At 43.9% G+C, this 20,622-nt stretch overlaps 1 protein-coding gene across 4 annotated transcripts in view; it reads right to left on the reverse strand.

The window, feature by feature from the left end:
• Positions 1-20,622, reverse strand: part of THSD4 (thrombospondin type 1 domain containing 4) — a 578,933-nt gene that overhangs the window by 99,064 nt on the left and 459,247 nt on the right. For all 4 annotated transcript variants that reach the window (XM_045449229.1, XM_045449231.1, XM_045449230.1 and 1 more), the window contains one exon: positions 4,883-5,087. In XM_045449229.1, coding sequence (XP_045305185.1) covers positions 4,883-5,087 — 205 coding nt within the window. The remainder of the gene's footprint in view (positions 1-4,882; positions 5,088-20,622) is intronic.

The raw sequence follows: 20,622 nt of genomic DNA on the forward strand, positions 1-20,622 counted from the left end.
GTATTGCCAATTTATTTTTTTAAAGCTTACAGACCTTTAACAAATTTCTTCCAAGTCTCCGTCTCTATGACATGTAGCATGTTGGCAGGTAGAACATGTCCTGTAGAATCAATTTTGCTTGGTATGCTTTTATGTCTGATTTCTGAACTGTTACATAATGACATTAGTAAGCTGAGCTAGCTGCACTAGCCAAACTTTGATATTTCAGGTAGAATAGTTTTACAACATCTTATTACTAAGGAAGAGGTAAGTAATATAAAATGTCAATCACTTTAATAAAATTAGGTTTAACTTTTTATTTCCAAAGAGCAGGGTTCAGAATAACTCTCATGCAAAAGCACAATAGATTGCCTTTAGCAGATCCATGGATTCCAAAGCCTTTTCCATTAAAAAAAAGATATCTATCTATCTATCTATTATCTATATCTATCTATCATCTAGGAATCTACAATGCACCAAATAGTATATATTTTGGAGCATGTGGACAAATTCAAATAAACACTAAAAAATGGAGCTTGGGACGCCTGGGTAGCTCAGTTGGTTAAGTGTCCGACTCTTGGTTTCAGCTCAGGTCATGATCTCACAGTTTGAGAATCTGAGCCCCACATCAGGCTTTGCGCTTGCTTGGGATTCTCTCTCCCCCTCTCTCTGCCGCTCCCTCCCTCCTCTCTAAATCTCAAAAGAAATCGGGGCGCCTGGGTGGCGCAGTCGGTTAAACGTCCGACTTCAGCCAGGTCACGATCTCGCGGTCCGTGAGTTCGAGCCCCGCGTCGGGCTCTGGGCTGATGGCTCAGAGCCTGGAGCCTGTTTCCGATTCTGTGTCTCCCTCTCTCTCTGCCCCTCCCCCGTTCATGCTCTGTCTCTCTCTGTCCCAAGGATGAATAAACGTTGAAAAAAAAAAAAAAAAAGAAATAAATAAACTTAAAAATAAAAGTGGAGCTCAGTTCTGCAGAAATTCATTGGTTTCCAATCTAAAATGAGACGAAGGGTCTATCTCCTGAAATCTGTGTATCATTAAAGGTCACAGTTTCTCCAGCTTTGCCCAGAGAAATAGTGGCTGTCACAAAGTGCTGAGCTGGCCTGTTGCCCCAGCTCCAGGTGGGTCTGTCCCCTGTGGGTTATGGCAGGACCAGGGCTAGAGCTCTGGCCTTCGGAGTCTGCATCCTAGCAGGACCAGCTCTTTTTTTTTTTTTTTTAATTTATTTTAATGTTTATTTATTTTTGAGAGAGAGAGAGAGACAGAGAGACAGAGAGACAGAGAATGAGCAGGGGAGGACATAGAGAGAGGGAGACACAGAACCTGAAGCAGGTTCCAAGCTCCGGGCTGTCAGAGCAGAGCCCGATGCGGGGCTCGAACTCATGGACTGTGAGATCATGACCTGAGCCGAAGTTGGATGCTCAACTGACTGAGCCACCCGGGTGCCCCTAGCGGGTCCAGTTCTTGATGGAAAAAACCAAACTCAGCGTCTGGTTGAATGCACCAAATTCAGCCATAAACTCAGCGACTGGTTGAATGCACCATTACTATTTACATATCAGCCAAGATTTGGGGGATGTATGCTTCCTTCTTCTGCATATGTAGTTTTGATTTTTAAATTTCAATTTTCACATCCTCACTCTATCATTGCATCTTCAGTAATTCTAGATCTTTCTCGAAGCAAGCAAAGTAAAGAATGCCCAATTTTAAAAATCAGAAGGCCACGTACGTCAAAATGCTTGGAGACTCTGGTACTTACCATACATATAGCACGACTGTTATCATTAACTAAGCGACTGGCCTAGAAAAGGCACTTATGTATTAAGGGTTTTAAAATTAAAAACCTTTTAAAATGAGGTGATAAGACCATCTTTTCCAGCAGTAATAATATAAGTCCTTCTGTTTTCATAGAAAGCTATTTTCCATTTCTATCAAGTTTGGAGAGTTAGTCATTAAAAAACACCAAGTGTTGGGGCGCCTGGGTGGCGCAGTCGGTTAAGCGTCCGACTTCAGCCAGGTCACTATCTCGCGGTCCGTGAGTTCGAGCCCCGCGTCGGGCTCTGGGCTGATGGCTCAGAGCCTGGAGCCTGTTTCCGATTCTGTGTCTCCCTCTCTCTGCCCCTCCCCCGTTCATCCTCTGTCTCTCTCTGTCCCAAAAAAATAAATAAACGTTGGAAAAAAAAAAAAAAAACACCAAGTGTTTCACAAGAAAAAGTTTGATTTGCATCACAAATAACTAAAGGTAATTCTGAGAAACAGGGCAACTGAAAAACTTTGAAAAGCTGTGCATGGTTTGAAAGCAATGACACAAATTTGAACTATTCCTTCCCTCTCTATTGCCAATTCTACAGAACAGCTGTACACGAACAGCCAAATCAATTTTGTGCATCAAGTCACATTTTTACACAAAATAGTTTTCCTAGCCAGGAATCACACAGTAAGAAAACCAAAACCTTCACCATTACCTGGAAAATTGTAGAGAAACCCACCACATATCTCTTCAAAAAACGTTTAAGTGTTTGAAAATGTGTAATGTAAAACACAGTCGTTGAACAGTTCAAAAATAGCGAGAGACACCTGTGTTCTAATGGCTTCTACACAATCTCAGGCAATCCCATGCAATTTAACTTTTAAACTATACAGGCCTGACAGAATAGGAGATTTAGCAGGATAGGTGGGATAGCTAAAGAGAATACTTGTGATCAGAAAAATACCATCCGAACCACTGTACATTTTAAAAGGTTGAATTTTACGATACATGAATTACACGTCAATAAACATAAGAAAAAAGGAGGGAAAAAAAAGCATTGCACGTAGTTTCAGTGCTGCAGACAGAAGGTCCCATTCATCACCTCTGGAACCTCCTTTCTCTGTGGCCTGTTCTTCTGTTTCCATTCTCCCTCCTTTGCCCACATGCCATCCTATAATATTGGCAAAGGACTCTGGATTTCTCATGCACCCAACTGCTCTCTGGGCATACAAGGTTGAATTTGACTTTCTGAATCATCACCCTTTCATTGAGCCTTTTTTAGGGGGAGAGGGAATTTTGATTCCACGAAGCTCTGATGTACTAAAAAGGTCTCGGAGACAAAGGAAAGGGAACGAACATTGGTCAGTGGCTAGTAAGTGATAGGGTTCTGCTGGGTTCTGAATATCTGTTACGCCATTAATTGTCCTGAAAACTTACAAGGTCAAGATTCTTCTTCCCATACTCTAGATGCAAACACCGAGGCTCCGAGAGCAGTTTCCATTCAGACATCCAGTGGATATTCACCCAGGGTTTTCTCTTCAGAGGGCACAACTTAAAAACTGTGTCCCGAACAGGACTAATTTGAGCAATGAGAATTTACTAAAAACAACACAACGCTCATGAAAAGTGGCATTGTGGCATTGTTTTCTGGTGCATTTGTACCCAATGACGCTTCAACTAATCCCCTGAAGAACATTTTCCACTCTAGAAGATGGGATGTTTATGGAGATGTGATGTTCTAATATTCAAAAAAAAAAAAAAAAAAAAAAAGGAGTAAACACACACAAGGACTATCTTCTCATAACTAAAAATAACACACAAACCACTCATTGGGAAAACTGGGCTTATTGTCACTTTGGTGGCTTCTGGGCTTGCCAGAGCCAATGGGTCAGCTCTCCACTTTAACTGGATTTGTCTCAGGGTCTCACCTGCCATTCCTTCCTCCTCCTGCCAATAAATCCAGGTGAAGCTAATTTCAGTTGCATTTTCCTGGGTGCAGAGAGAAGAGCTGTGGCATTTGGAGTTGTTGGGTCTGGATTTATCTTCGGGGGTGTTCCTGGTACTTGAGATTTGCAAAATTAAACACCTCTCTCAACTGCTGCAACCACTGACTGCTGCATGGCCAATGGTGTACCAGAAGAACTCTGAGAACTGCTCATGGGTATTATATCTTGATAGACTGCTCTGCTTGGAGATAGACTGCTTGGGTTCGAATCTCAGCTCTACCTCATCCTTGCTGGGTGATGTTGGCAAGTTACATAATCTCTCTGTGCTCATTTCCTTATCTATAAAATGGGGATAGGAACTGCTCCTATCCCTAGGGTTGTTGAGAGGGTTCAATAATTTAGTAGAGGCAAAACACTAAGAATGGTGCCTGGCACACACTGTCTGTGCCATTTAAGTGAAAGACATAATTAAAAAATGAAAATGAATATTGCCTTCGTGAAATGACTTTCAGGAATTGCTTTCCTTGTGTTATTTTGTTGGCTAATCTGCACATGCTTACCTAAAATTGGTAAAAATTAATTTGTATGGCCTGATTGGCTTTGTGTAAAATGCAATCAGCCAGAAACCCAGGAGGAAGTATCAACAAAGATCTAACTTTCAGCAGGACAATGGGTTAAAACGGCTTCTTGATAGTGATGACATTGACCAAAATGACTGCAGCTGTTAAGAAGATACACACATGCTTTACACATCCTGCTGCCTCAGGCAGATGAAGCAGAAAGAAGAGAAAAAATGGTTTTACTTTAGACTTGTAGGGAACGAAGCTCCAGACAGGGTCATCAATGGCCCCTGGCCACCTTGAACTCCCAACAGAACAAAGACTGGCACATACCCTGGCTTTTTATAGAGCCTCCCCCATCTCAGAGAAACCATTTAGTCCATCACCTGTTTCATAACCACGTTGCTCTTGGAAGGAACAAAGGCTGGCTTAAATGTGTAGGTATTAAATATTTATTTGCAAGGACTTTTAAAATTTTCTCCACCTACGCTTCTCATTTCAAGGGGGAGGCCAAGTGGTGCTTTGGCGTGCCCCAGTGGCACCTTCTACGTGTCTACGGACCTCTGGACACTGCTGTGTCACGATCCTGGGAAGGAACGAATCATCTGGTAGCGACAGAGGGTTTCCTCCGGAAAAAGACCAAGCTTACCCAAATAGTTGTTGCTCTTGTACATCTCGGTGATGTTGATTTTGGTGGCTCCTTGGGGAATCTCGACAACTCGGTGGTAGCCCAGGCTCGTGAGGGCATGCTTGAACACGCCTGACACAACCTGACAGCCTGTGTTATCGCCTCCACACACCCCGCATTTGTCCACAACTTTGTCGGAGCCTAAGTAGTCGTCACAGCCAATGCTCTGTGGAGAGGTAGAAAACAAAAGACTCTTGTAGCATGTAACAGGAGTGCGAGGGGAGACGGGGCGGGGGGGCGATGGAAGATCTATTACTGGGTCTCGAACTGACCTCCCTCCTGCCCCCATTCAGCCCCTGCAGGTGAGCAAGTTCATTCTTCCCGCACTCGATGGATAGTCACAAAGCACCGACTCTGGGCAAGAAATGTATGAAATGTACACTCTAGGGGCGGGGTGCAGGCCCCAGACAGTAGACAAGACAAGCAAATCAAACAGTACGCTTGGTGGTGGCAAATTATAAGGAGAAAATTACGCAGAGAGAAGGAACAGGGAGGGTGTGGGGGCCGGTCACTTATTTATACTGGCTGGACAGTGAAGTTGTCCTGCACAGCCATCCCCCTATGGGACTCAGAGGGGAGAGATCATCTGGGATTTCTATACAAAGTTCTTTGGCTCCATGGTAAGTATTGCACCGAAAATTGGGGTTTGTCCCCAAGTCTTGTGTTCTAAATGACAGACCGTATAAATGCTTAGCAAAGTACCCTGAGAAGTGGTACTCGCAGGCTTAGCGTCTTAGGGCATTAGGTCAAATTGGTCGAGATCTGGGTCTCTGCTGGTCACTGTGGCTCTGAAGACTTGAGCAGCAGGATTTGGCTTGGCTCCCCCGAAGCATTTTTCCTAGGGGAAAGCGGGGAAGGAGGCAAAGGCCAGAGACACCAGCGAGCTAGACGATGATCTTCCCATGACTCAAAGATTTCTTTTGCTTTATCTTTCCCCTCCCTGTTCATGTTTCTGTTGGGGCCATTTTATTTTGCACTTGGAACAAAGTGCAAGATCATTACCTTTATACAGTCTTTTCCTACTTCCGGGGCTCATGATCATGCTTCCTGCATCTAAGATGTGGTTGGAGCAAAAAATTCTGTCACATTTCTACGGGCAGATGGAAGTGAGCAGACGACAGCTGGACAATGAAGTGCTGTGATGACAGGATTCATTCACTGGGTTATGGGGATAGGGAACGGTACTTGAAATCAGAATGGTACTCTAAAACTTGAGACACATGTTTGCAGAATCACAGGCTTGTGTTGGGTCTTTGAATTCTAAAGAGCAATCATCAGACCCCATCCCAGGGGGGCAAAGTGGTCGGCAAACCATCCAAAATCCACTTGTGATTTTGTGAAATAACCCTGGGTCTGTTCATATGGGCCCTACAGGTCAAATCCTATATGCAGAGTCAAATCAGAAGGTTTTCAGGCGATCCCCTCCAACATCACGTTTGATTGACATCTTTCTGTAGACACTGTACCTCTGCATTATTACTTCCATATTCCTGAGTGCACATTAGTCCATCAATAATAACTGGTCTCTCTTCACAAATAGCTTCTCTGTAAAACATTATTTCTGACAATAACAGAACATCATCTCAATATGTTCATCCACATCCAATTAACCTCTCAAAATGCCATGTTTGCTGTGTATTTCTCCTCCCTCAAATATTTCTTGCCCCTGCCCCATGCACATTTTAGCAGAAAAATAAGGAAAATGTTTTCCATGCATGATTTCCATCTTTGACCCCTTGGGTTCTCCTTTGCTTTGAGAAAGAAAAAAAAAAAAAAAAAAAAAAAAAAGAAACAAGCAAAATGCCACATTGCCAAAGCAAGATTCCAACCAAATTAAGGACATGCCTCTGATTGTCACTGATGGGGACGATGGATAGAAATGTTGGTCAGCACACAGTCCTTGCCCTGTCCAGCAAAATCTCACTCTCCTCCCTTTCCATTTCTGCCGTCCCTGGGCCCGGTTTGTGCCAGACTGAGCTCCTCCTCACGGGGGATTCCAGTAAAGGGAGCACTTCATACAAAGGCAGAGAGGTAGGAAAGCATGTTCACAGAACAACAGGGCTCAAGTGTAGGGTTGCTGGGAGGCATGAAATCAGGCTGGAGAATTCAGCTGAATGGTTTAAGAATCTTGTTTGCCAGGATGAAGAATTAGAATTTTATCCGATGGCATCAACAAGCAACCCCTGGGTGTCGAGAAAGGGAGGGCCATGCTCAGATTTGTTTCTCAGATGATAACTTTGGTGTTGTGGAGAGGGTCCCAGAGTGAGGAGAACAGGCAGCCTAGCCCGTCTCTCTCTTCTAAATGGGGTGTAGAGGACATTTCAAGAATGAATGAGAGCCACCAAAGATGAGGACAGACATCACATGAATCCTTAGCCCCTAGCCCAATTAGAGCGGGAGGACCAACAAGAAAATTACAAATTACACAGCCACAGTGGGCTTCAGACAACAACAGACACAGACTAAATGCCATTTTATCTTGTGAAACAGATATCATATTGAGATGTTCTCCACAGTCCCATGAATGCCACCCCCAGATGCCAGATTTCCTATGCAGCACAGCCACTCTGCAGGAATCTAGACATGGGAGGGAAGGTTGTAACCTCTTCTCCTGCCAGACGTCCAAATGGCCTACAGGTTGGCTTCGGTGAAGCGTGTAGCCACACAAGAGAGACGCCAAGAACTACAGGTGACACCCTGTTTCCTCAGGGCTTCATGGTCACTTCCTTCTGGGCTCAGCACTGAAAACATCTCCACCACCGTCCGGGTCTTTCAGGGGACGATGCCCACAAGTGAATTGGGCCTGAATTCTGGCTCGCACTTTAGGAAGCTGGTCAGCTGGTCTCTGATGGGGATGACTTAATGCACTGGTCTCTGTTTCCAAACTCAGAGGCGCTACCAAAGTGCTATCACTAGGTGCTTAAAAAAAAAAAAAGGGCACTGGAGTCTGTGGACCCGGGTTTTGTGTTGGCTCTGCCTCTTAGGAGCGCTGATCTTTGGACGCACCAGTTAGCCATCCTGAGCCTCTGGTTCTTTTTCTGTGGCTGGGGTTGGTACGGTGTCTACCCAACGGCAATGTTGGGAGGACCTAAGCAGGTAGACAAGAAGGTGCCTGGCAGCATGGGTTTTGTTAATTACGGTCCGTATATACTGGTTTCATCTGGAATCCATCCACTTTGAAGTAAATTCCACCATCGTATAACCACAGACCCACTCCTATTTCTACAATGCTCTCTATTACTTCTCAGTCACAGATACTCTCTTCTTCATTTGGAGAGATTCAGAGACATCCAAAGAGCTGAGGAAAGGCCAGCGTTCACCGTAAAGGTAAGGCACGTTGCTGGGCCCCTTCACCCTTACCGCGCCAACAGCACCTCGTGAAAACGGACAGGATGAACATCTGCTCCTTGATCTACCTTTATTTCATGTTTTTTTCTCACTATGTACTGCAGTTCAGAAGAGACATTTCTTGCTGTGACAAAGACAACTGGACCACTGGACAAATACCCTTAGTATTCTTCTAGTGAGTTTTGCAACATGTTGTAGGAGAATTTTACGCGTTGCAAGCCGTCACAGAAGAAATTGCTCAAGAATTGCCCCCAGTTGTGTGCCGAAATTAACCTAAATGAAGTTTCCTGAGGGAAATGAGCGATCTGGATGACATATCTGGTGGTGGAGTTCACAGGGAGGAGGCCTCCGTACATCACGGCAGGGCAGGCTGGTGCCTGGCGTGCAGATAGGGGAGCTTCTGATGCCCTAATGGGAAGCAGATGTTTCTATGTGTGCTCAATAAACACACCCGATAGGGTAACCTCCACTGGTTGGCTAGATGACACGGACAGATAGCACAACGCGCCTTAATCATCACGCTGTCACAACAGTGTGGGAGAACGTTATTATTAAAATGATTAGTAGCTAACACCAATTTGCTTTTGTTTGCAGTAAGCTAATTCGTGGAAATACATATGGATGCCAAAACTTCTATTCATGACATTCTGTTGAAAGAAATCCTTTGCATAATGATAAATCCCTCCCTCTGATTACGTTAGGAATGCACATCGATACCACCTTCCTGGAAAGCAATTTAGCAATATATACTGTTTGATCCTATTTCTTCTTCTAGGAATTTATGCCAAGGAAATGATAAATGAGGCCAACACTTCATGTATGAAGGAACTCATCACAGTCATTATTATTAATAAGAAACAATCGGAAGAGTCCTGCATGTCCAACACAGGAAAACAGTGAAACAACATACACAAATTCTCTAGGAAATACTGGATGGATCTTTTTCCAGCCATTATTCTCATTAAAATCTGCTCGTACTTGCACCTACATGATTGACCCTCAACATAGTTTGGGAAATATTTTCTGAGGCAACCCCTACTATGTGCCAATAGGGTGTTAGGCAGGGAGACATGAAGGTAAAACACACACAGTTCTTACGGTCTACATCAGGGTTGGCAAATGACAGTTCGCAGGCCAAATCTGGCCCATGACCCATTTTCGTAAACAAAGATTTGCTGGAACACAAACACGCCCATTTGCTTGCCTACTGTCTAGGCTGCTTTTGTGCTGTAACAGTGGGGTTGAGTAGTTGCGACAGAGATAGTATGGTCCACAGCACCCAAGATATTTGCGGTCTGGTGCTTTACAGAAAAAATGCCAACCTCTGGACTAAACTAGAAGGCAGATGTGATCCCGTCATTCAACATAGTATATACTGGTGGGAGGGCAAGACTGAGGCTCAGGCTGAGGCTTCCAGATAAACCTCTGATTGCCCTCACCTGCTTTCTATACGCTGCCCACTTGACTTGTTCCAATATGTTTCAACCCTAAAACATAAGGCAAAGAGTTGTCATCTTCTACCTCAGTAGTCTTCAACAAGAGTTTTTTAAGGGAAAAAAAAAACACATACTTTTTAAACAAAACCTCATGCAGAAATGCTGAACTCCAATATATAAAATGAGGCCAGGTTTGGAAGTTCAACACGTCACTTCCTTACCTTCTTGCTCACGGCCATGGTTTCTCAACCATGGCTCTAGGGACATTTTGGGCCAGATGGTTCCTGGTTGTGGGGGCTATCTTCTGCACTGTAGGATGGTTGGTGACATGTGACACCCTCTCCTCAGCACGACAAATGAAAATGTATCTAGATGTTGCCAAATGTCCTCAAATGACCTCCAATTGAGAATCACTGCTGTAGCGTAATCTTCAGCTCATGGGATACCAGGGACGAACATGACAGTTCCCCCAGAAAGCATTAGAACAACGGCAGCTCCAAGAAAGTGCAAAAACAGCACTCTGTCAATGTCAGAGAAGCTAATGAGCAAAGAATACTTAATTATCCAGTTAAAACAACAACAGCAACAACAACAACAACAACATTTCCTCACCACCATCAACTAACCAGTAGGCTAGGGCTCTTTAAGCTTGCCATTTGGTCTAACTTCAGTACGGACAAGATTATGTTCCAGAAAGAACACAGTGTCTAGTATACAGTAGGCACTTAGTAAGTGTTTGTTGAATGAAAGAGCAGCTGGCTGAGGCATCAGGAGATCAAAACAACAGGACCAATTTTCTCTCTTAACTGGATCATCTCTAAGGTATCTTCTGGTGCTAAAATGTTTCGGGAAAAAAAAAGGAGTTACAGCCCTGATGTGAGGAATCCTGCCATGTCTCAAGTCAGAGGAATTTTCTATACGTAGACAAAATTAAATTGGAAACAGCAACCAATGGGAAACAAACTGACAATGTCATTCATTTGAAGAGAAGAAATGGTCCACGGGATGAAAGGTATTTTGGCTTCCCTAACGAAGACAGTTGTGAAACTAGCGATCTGGTTTTAATCAAGCTTATGGTTGTCGCTTTTCAGTACCTCATCCTATTTCATTAGAGAATAGCACCTTACCAAGCGACTTAACTGGAAGAAAATGCTGGCACTCTTATAGGATAAAATTGGATGAAGGTCAACTGCAACAATGCTTACAAATCTGATGAAAGAAGCCGCGAGAGGGAAACATTTCTCACGGCGTAAGAGAATTACCACCCTCCTTGCCACCAGGGTTGTCTCTCCCTGGAGAGGGGGGATATTCCAAACCCTCAAATTCCCATGCTTTACTTTCATGGTTTTCCTCCCTGATGGCTTAAAATGGGGGGAGGGGGCATGAATGAATTATGACAATGATAACCGCTTTATTGTAAAATTAGGTATATATATATATTTTGTATAGAATCGTAGAAACCTCTGGACCTCCATTTTACTCTTAAAATGTAAGGCTCTCTGGTGAATTCTCTATTGAAAGAGAATTCTGTTTCTGGGTGGCTCAGTTGGTTAAGCATCTGACTCTTGATCTCAAGATCAAGCCCCTGTGTTGGGCTCTACACTGACAGTGCAGAGACTGCTTGGAGTTCTCTCACCCTCTTTCTCTTTCTCTGCCCCTACCCCACTCATGCTCACTCACATTCTCTCTCAAAAATAAATACAGTTAAAAAAATGTAAAGAGAATTCTGTTTAAAATACTTGGTCGGATTGTTTGGAAACTCTATAGGGCCCCAGGAGGGGCTCATACCATGTGGGAGAGGTCTGTTAGGTGCTGTGGTTTTAGCAGCCGAGGGGTCAGGACAAGGAAGTTTCCTGCAGAAAGGAGAAGACACAGTCTATATTCTATATGGTGAAGTTCTGGAATCAAGTATTAGCAAAAAGGCAACCGTGAGTTGGGTTGACGAATGTGCCCCAGGATGGAGGCTGTTTGCACCTTGGCCACATTTACACGGCCCCTCCTGGGCTCAGCCTGAGTCTGCAGATGTGGGTCCAACCAGAAGGCCCTCAGAGGACTGTGGGTGAATCCAGTGACCCACCAGAAGGCAATAAGGGAGACTCATGCTCACATTCTTGTCCTTTCCTTGACACACAGCTTCTCTCCAAACGTGCCTGTTTGCATTTTTCTCCACAAGATGGCACCTACAGGCCTTCGTAAAAGGGTACTCACCTAAGCAGCTAGTTTAGGGACAGGAAAACGTGGTTAAACATTTAAAGAATGATAGTTGGGGAACACCAGAAGGGTGGGCTCAGCAACTCAGGCGGATTGCATATTTACTGTTGTTAAGATACGACTTTCACTTTCCCAAACATTTTTGTGGAGCATTGAAAAATGTGAGTGAACTCATCAGGCCTTTTACTTTCGCATTGTTCAAGGAAAATGCTTAGAAATCTGTGTAAATGTGTTAAACTTTGGGAGTTAATGGGCTTTTTGGGTGTCCAGGGATGGCTGAGAAGACTGGCTGGTTAGTTGGTTGGGGTGGGGAGATGAAGAGGGAAAAGGCTGGCTATACTGAACATTAGGGGGCTTGAGTCCCAGGACTGTGGAGTCAGGGAACAGCACACGGAAACACGGTTTTCAGGAGATGCTTAGCAGACACAGGCATTCGGGAGACATGGGGAGACTAGAGGCTGAGAAGCACAAAGACAGCTACATTTGGATGGGCACAGAGGTAAGGGGGGGCCTGGATGGGGAGAGGGAATTAGAATGAAGGGCAAAGTCACACCAAGCTACATTGAAGTAATGCCCTATGGACCGAAGAAGGATGCTCCATTAAAGGTAGAGTAGGGGAGACTTCTAGGTCCTGGGAGAACAGCAGTGTTGCCTGTTTCGGGCAGAAGCCTTACTTGGGGGGAGAGGGGGAGGCAGGCCTTTGAAGGAATCATCTTAGAGCAAGGATTGAGGTGTACATCTTGGTGGTCATTGATTTCCTCATTGGATTCAGTCATATTAATTCTCTCTCTTTCATTGGAACTTTCTTCTAGCACCGTAAACATTTTCATTGGAGCTGTCTGGATGGAAATCCTTCCAAAGTTTATTTTTTTCCTCCTCTGTCTTAATTAAAAAAAAAAAATCAAGAATAATAAACATTAGTTGATCCTTTCTAGACCGTTGTTACTTGTCACTCAAAGTGTGGTCCGTGTACCGGCAGCCTAGGATCATCTGAGAACTTGTTACAAATCATGGCCCCCATCCCAGGCTTACCTGAATTGGAATCTGTGTTTGAGTAGCATCCTTAGGCGATTCCTGTGCAATCTGGGATTATTTGGCTTTTGGATCACTTTTTGTTTACTTCATGCTCTTTCTACTTTTCTCGAGGTGCACACCAACCCCCGAGTGACAGCCAACGCCCCGTCCAGGCAAAACAAAGACAGCGCAACACTATTACCCTTTTGGTTACAAACTGGAAAGAAACAATACCTTGAGAAAGCTTTTCTCTGTGAGATTTGTAATGGGGGCCAGGGTGAAGGTAAGGTGCATAGTCATACACGGTCTCCTGAGAATCCCAGGGCTGGATGGCGGGAGAGGCTCTGGGGGCGCCAGCTCCTTGCCTCACCGAAGGAGACCCAAGTCCTAAGATGGCAGAGAGAGGACTTCCTGATAGGGACTCCTTTTCATGACACTCCAGATGCCCTCCTGCTCCTCCTGAGGCAGGGTTTTACTGTCTCCTCACCTCAAATGGTCCATCTTCTTTTCTTTGCGCTTATTATGTCCCCATAACCACACGAGGACGCTTTTATCTACCAGCCAGAATAGCAACTCCTTTTAACAAACTGTCAGTGTGTAAATCTTGGATAAACTGCTTGGCGGTGGGGGGTGGGACCCTGAGGCCTGGGGTCAGCAGAAACCAAGGCAACAAGAGACAATGGCTACACTGAGATACAGCTAAATAGGAGGAGTCTGGTTTTGCTTCCAGGGCTGGAGAGAGAAGAAACGGACAAGGAAGAGGAGTAGGAGAGAAGCTAGGAGATGGTGGAGGGCTGATGAGAAGCCCTGAGTGGGTAGGAGGACCACTGATTACTGACCTTGCATCTGGAGCTCACTTGCGGACATTTAAGCCTCTCTCCGTTCCTGGCCCTCCCACATATTTATTGAAGTTCTACACCTGCTTTATGCCTATTTCCCTGCCTTTAGAGTTCCTGGTTTAGATTCCTTGAAGCTGCCATTCTTTCCATTTCCATAACCTGGGATGAAAATTTCTATGTTCCCCATCTCCAAAAGTCTTTTCTTCTAGACACATACAGGTTTGTTTGCCTAAGAGCATCCCCAATGCGCTCTACACCTGCAAGTGACATCATTTTTCTGAGCCTTAAACAAAGCCATGAAGGTATAATCGTCAAATCTTTTGTGACGTTTCACTGAGAACATGCAGATGAAGGCACCTAGTTCAGAACAGGCTTGTAGTAGGGGCTGGAAAAACGTCAGTACGTTTTCCTTCTTGAGGGCGTGTGTGCCCCACTCAGGGATGTCCCTGGGCACGTGCAGGCATCCTTTCTCTCACATAAGGCACACACATTTCTACACTCACAGAGAAGCCTGGTCTGTTTGCACTGTCCACTGAAACCTCACTTCTATTTACACACGAGTCTCAGGCGGGGTTTGAAGCCACAGCTGTAATAGGTTAACTGCTACGGTCATTTGCCTTTCCATGGCGTTCTGGGACAACGGTGATCAAGATTTTCAGAGATTTTCTTATAACTTGGTTATCCCTCTATTTTTTTTTTTTTTAATGTGTTTCCTTTTATTAGTCTTTCCTGGCTTGTGTTAAAGACCAGCTATGAAAAACCTCAAGAACCGTAAAGGGGTTATGTTCATTTTAGAAAGAGAGCAAGGGACGGAGCTTACAGCTTGGGCATGTTGGAGCCCAGTCTTACGGGAATTGTGGGTGGAAAACAGATGCAGGTAGGGATGCAAGCAGTTTGCAGGGAGGCAGGCAGTAGGGAGCCCCATGTTATAAGTGACAGCGATCACGAAGAGAGCACTCACCACTCGCGAGGCATCTTCTACATGGTAGCCTGTTTAATGACCTTGACTATCCCTATTTCATTGAAGCTCAGAGAAGACAAGGTCACACAGAGGTGTGATAGAGGGTTCGAATGAAAAGGCTTTCTGTCTCTAACGCCCAGGCTCTCTTTCCTCTGCTGTTGCATAGTCTCCTAGTCCAATGGAAACCTTTCTTGTAAGGACAGGGCCTGTGGCGCTGGGTCACATATACCAATGGCTAGAATGACGAAGAAATCAAATAGCGATAATTCCTTCTTATTGCCTCTATCACTGGGGGCTGCTCTCTGGCTTTCCCTAAGACCCTTCCAAGGGGGCCCTACCTGTAGTCTGTTGCCTGCTCTTTCACAAGGACTAACAATTGATTCCACATCTCCGGTAGCTTCTCTTTCTTCTCCTGCTCTCCCATGTTGCCTCTTTCCAATCATTCAGTGTGCATTCACCCAGAGTCGGGAACATCTATAACACTACCTTTTCTTTTACAGCAAATTCCTCAGTGCAAAATTATTCATTGAGATAGTAACTATTTTTCTCACGTGTCGTCCTGGGAATGGAAACTATTGGTTTACCAAGCTGGGAAATATTTATGACTCAAGGAAAAGCATCATCCACAAAGTTATCTCCACAGAAGATAACGTTATTCAATCCAAGAGTTTGTTCCTTGGTACTAGAATGGCCAAGAAATCAAATAAGGATACCTTCTTAGTCTCCCTTCTAACCATCGACGCATCCAATATGAATATTCATTTCATTAGGAAATGAAGACACTGTATTCTATGCATACTCTGAAGGAAGAAATTTGGCTGAAATATTTAAACATGAAGGCTCTTCATGCTTCTTTTGAAGGATGGCTAAGAACAGGGTTATCTGTCAAACTCAATGTGTTCCATAACAATAATTCAGGTGGCAGCCAGATGAATAATTCTTATGCTTGCAGAGAATTTCCCTCCTCTTGCAACTTTAAACCAAAAGGTAAGGCAGGGGCAGATGTGATACATGGCTTCCAAGTGACCACGTGAACAACATGCTCTTGTATATGTAAATATTTAGGACATGCAAACCAGTTAGATAAATACTGATCCTTCACCCTCTTTTGTGGAACCTTGAAATTCTTCATTTTCACCAGCCCCTTCCTTAAACAGATCGTATTTATGAGCTTTTAAATCACGCCCCCCAGATGCGTCAGCATAAGAAAGGCTAAAGCTGTAGTTTCAGGTAATCTATCCTGCATGTGGCTGTGAAATTTATCTTCTCGAGATACTGCTGTCATCATGTCATTCTTCAGGCTCAAAAGGCTTCCTGATGTCAGCTGTCACTTAAACAAGCTGATTATTTCCTCCCAGGCATTATGCCTCTATTTGAGTCCCCAATTCCAGGTGGAAAGGAGAGCCTGGGGCTGTAGCAGCCCAAGAAAAACTCTACCCCAGGTGCCAGAAAACTGAGTGAAAGTAGGGCTTTTGAAAAAGATCCAGCCTCCTTCTGTTTCAACAGCAACAGCACTTTGTTAAAGTGACAGTACATGTTAATTAGCAACACTAATCATTAATTACGTATTCTAATTTATTGGGTTGGTTTTGTGATGCTAAAGGGAGATAAAGTTTGCAAAAAGCATCTGACACATGGAAGGTACCCAATATATGTTATGTTTTATTTAAAGTCAAGTTAAAGATAACATACAGGGCACATTCAATGAAATACAAACAAATGATACTCATTCCGAGCTTAAACAATAGCCTCCTTGGAATGTTATTTAGTGAGAGAACGGCCTGCATGTACTTTAAAGAATGTGGAATGGCAGCAAATATAGAAGTAAAAAGAAAAGCATTTCTCTGGCACAGTAAAATAAACCCTAGTTAGAAGAAAGCCGGAGCCAAAGTCAAAAAGTCAAAAAATTCACTTTTGACAGTTGATGGGACTCCCTGGGCGCTATGAGAAAGGTGTGCTCTCATGACTCAGAGAGGTCTACAGAGGTTCTTATGAGCACCAAGAAAAGCAATAGAAAGAAAGGAAACTGGTGCTTGTTAAGGCTCTCTTACGGTGAAAATATTTACTACCATTTTAACAGAGGAGGAAAGAGGGAGGTTAAGTGACTCACCCAAGGTCACATAGCCAGGCATCAGGATAGAGACCATATCTATGGAGCTCAAGAACTCAGAAGCAGGGTGATAAGGTGGGGGCCAAACAGGTGAGGTTAGCACAGTGATGAGACAAGGACTACAGTGGTGAACCGTACATGCTGACAGGCGAGGAGCAGGGGCTGGAGGAGGAGGGGGTGTGAACAGCTCTGGAAGTGGGTGAACACGGTGACCACAAAGGCGAATGTCCACTGAATGAGGACAAGCAACCTGGGGTTGACAGGTGCTAGAGGGAAAGGTGGCTTTGGAGAGTTTGCTCTTCCCTGACATTTCATGGAAAGGAGTATCTGAATATCATCTTGGACTTCCCCTTCACACTTACGGAAAGCTCCAGTTCCCCAGAAGCATTGAGTCCTCTCTTGTCCATTGACTCCGTGTGCCGCGAGAAGCCTTGGGACTAAAAATTCTCCCAACCACTTTTTCCTGTTCTAACAAAAGGATACGATGGAGGCTTTCAATCCAGTGCAGACCCAAGGGTCTGGGACATTAAATCCTTTGTTCAGCTTCTGTTTCCTATGAGGGTCACTCAGTCTCAGTCTCCAGAAAGTTCTTTGATGAGCAGAAAGGGAGCCATGAGCATATAGGTCATGGTTTCCCCAAGACCACCTTTCCTTTGGGTTTATGTGATTCATCCTGGTGATCCTGGGGATTTTCAATCCCTTTTGAAATCTAAGGTCACCCTTTTTGAGACTGCCTCCTATATGGGTTTGAGGGTTGTGAAGAAATCACTGTATAACTTCAATTTTTTCAAGTTGTGTTTTTAAATGATAGGAAACAGCTCTTTAAGGTAAAGAAACTTCTGGAGATCTTGAGCAGAGGAAGGCTATAAACCTATAGCTCAATAGGTGTTCATGCAGAACACTGATTTTGAGTTGTTAATGCCTCCTTTGGGTTCTGTGAGTTAGCCAAGGCATTAACCCTGAGATAAGGAGTGAATTGGACTGCTTGAGCAAGCGTCTACTTGAAGACTGGAAAATCCTTGCCTCAAGTAAGTTGGTAATGGTGACAGTGACATGGTTAACACAAAGCTATTGAAATAGGAACTAGCAAAATGATTTATTTGCTTCTTAGAATGGCTGGAAAACCACGTCATTAGCTTAGGTGAGGATGTTTGTCTTCCTCTCTGCTGTGGCTCAAAGTCAACAATAAATTGAACCAGGTTTTTTTGACGGAAGCTAAAATGTCAGGGAGCAGAACACACACAAGGGGGGAGGGGTGCATAGGGCATTGATCTAGCTGGCCATGAAAATCAAATTTGAATTTCCTTATAGATTTGGACCTTACAGTTACCAATGAGTGTTAGCAAAAAACACTCACTCTCTTTGCTGTAGAAGACCGCAGTTCTCTACTTTTCTCAAACATCACTAAACTGGATTTGAAACAAAGGTCATCAATCCTTTTCAGAAAATCTAACTTTGAAATTTTTCATAACAGATTTCTGTCATAGAGAGAAGAATAAAATGGCCCAACTAGTAAGATGGGGAAGAGGCTCATCATAGTACAATCAGGCATATTGGCAAGTATTCCTGCCACGTACAGAATGCTGGAACCACAGAATCTTCGAGTAGAAGAAACCACAGAAGTCATGTGGTCTAAGCAAGGTCACAGGAAGTTCTGTCGGGGTCACGTTCCACACCAGCATCAGCCTAGGAACTGGTGTTCCCTGTGTAGACCCTGGACAGGTCACAGGACTAACTGAACTTATAAAATGTGTTTGCTGGATGAGATAGGTCAGTGGTTTTCAAGCTATTTTAAGGTTTTAATCATTTTTAAAACACATTTTTAAAATAGGAAGAGCTAGAGAAACACCATCCTCAACTGTGGTTTACATCTAATAACACTGAATGGACTTATTTTTATGCAGCCCTTGGGACAAACTGCTTCCATTCTTACTGTAAAAGAGATTACGTGTCTGAAATTTGCAATTTGTTGTCTGCCTTAACCAAGGACTCCTCAAGAGTTGTAGACGAAAACAAAATTCAAAAATAAATTGGATGGTCGGGTATCTAAACCATTTTCCATATCCCCTGGGCTAAATTTTCTATTCAACAAAATAGCTACCTGCTCACGAATTGCCAGTTAGATGTTAATGTTTTAATTAAAAATTAATTTATGCTAATAAAACACGGTGGGTTTTTTGCAAAATTTGGGTTTTATGTATTGGAACCACTCATGCCACTTTCTTTGGGAAAAAAGAACATTTCTGCTAAAAAGCAAAGAATATAGACTATAGTCTTCCCAGAATCCCAAGAGGTAGATGATAGTATTATTCTCATTTTAGAGATGAGAAAATCAAGGCACAGGGAGGTTGAGGAAATGGTCCATGATGAACAGGCTGTCAAGCAGGGATAGAACCTGAGCAGTCCCAGCCCAGAACCTGGACTATTAATGCTCACTGCATCTCCCATGATTTCACGGGTGCCTGGTAACCCTGACTTTGTAAAACATTTCCCTTCTTGGCAAGAGCCTTGTCTATCTGGCTTTGTTTGAGCTTCTCCCAGTGTCAGGGAGCTCCCCGCCTGCTGGGGAAGCTCAATCATCCCTGAAAGGCTCTAACTTGTAACGAATCCTCCCTTCCAGCCACTGGAAACCTCTCTGTGTACTGTCCACTACTGTTCCCTGTTCTGATCTCTGGAGACCTCTGGACACTGGTCTGTGTCACTTCCTTTTTAATATTTTCCATTTGATTTGATGTATTTGCCTAAAACAGGTTTTTTCCTCCACATTATCCCTCTTTGTCAGGACTGTTGGATGAGACCCTGGTGCAAGGAAAGCCATGGGTTTCCAGCTCTAAAGCTAAATGATCCGGAATAACTAACTGTTGTGCACATTTAAAAAATACGTTTCTAGCATTTGGTTTTCCTGAGAAAACAGTGGCTTGAAAATACCCCTTTCGGGGCGCCTGGGTGGCGCAGTCGGTTAGGTGTCCGACTTCAGCCAGGTCACGATCTCGCGGTCCGTGAGTTCGAGCCCCGCGTCAGGCTCTGGGCTGATGGCTCAGAGCCTGGAGCCTGTTTCCGATTCTGTGTCTCCCTCTCTCTCTGCCCCTCCCCCGTTCATGCTCTGTCTCTCTCTGTCCCAAAAATAAATAAACGTTGAAAAAAAAAATTAAAGAAAAATAAAAAAAAGAAAATACCCCTTTCATGAATCTGCTTTCTATGATAAGGTATTTGCCCTTTTTGATCTTTTATTAAACAGGTGACATAAGGAATTCTATTCTGTTAAAAAAGATAAAATCACCATTAAGTAGCACTGATACTGAGTAATAATTAGAAACTCTGTCTTTGGAATCATGCTCGCCTGGGACTACAGTTCTATTGGCCACTCACTGGCTGTGTGACGTTAGGAAAGGTGCTCAAGTAAGAAAAATTACAGTAACGTAAGCCACAAAAGGAAAACATTTATCAAAGTATCAGTAAGTTTGTGACTGTTAACAACAGCAAAAGGGTCTCGGTTTTTAACAGGCAGAAAAGAACACAGACATGACGATGGCCCCAAATATTGGTGGCTCTGTCAGACTGAAGACAGTCCTTTCTGTGGTCCCAAGAGAATGGCTTGGGACAAGCAGGGGGATTGTACAGAGGAACTACTGCATTTACTGATCCCCAAATGGAATCCTGGCAAATGCTTGTCTCACCAGAATGCTGTGAGGGTTGAATGTTATAATCAGTGTAAAGGGCTTAGCACTGTGCCGGGAACATAACAGGCACTCAATAAATGTCAGCTGTGTTCAGTGTTAACA

Source organism: Leopardus geoffroyi, chromosome B3 (genome assembly GCF_018350155.1).
Source record: "Leopardus geoffroyi isolate Oge1 chromosome B3, O.geoffroyi_Oge1_pat1.0, whole genome shotgun sequence".
Classification (NCBI taxonomy): domain Eukaryota; kingdom Metazoa; phylum Chordata; class Mammalia; order Carnivora; family Felidae; genus Leopardus; species Leopardus geoffroyi.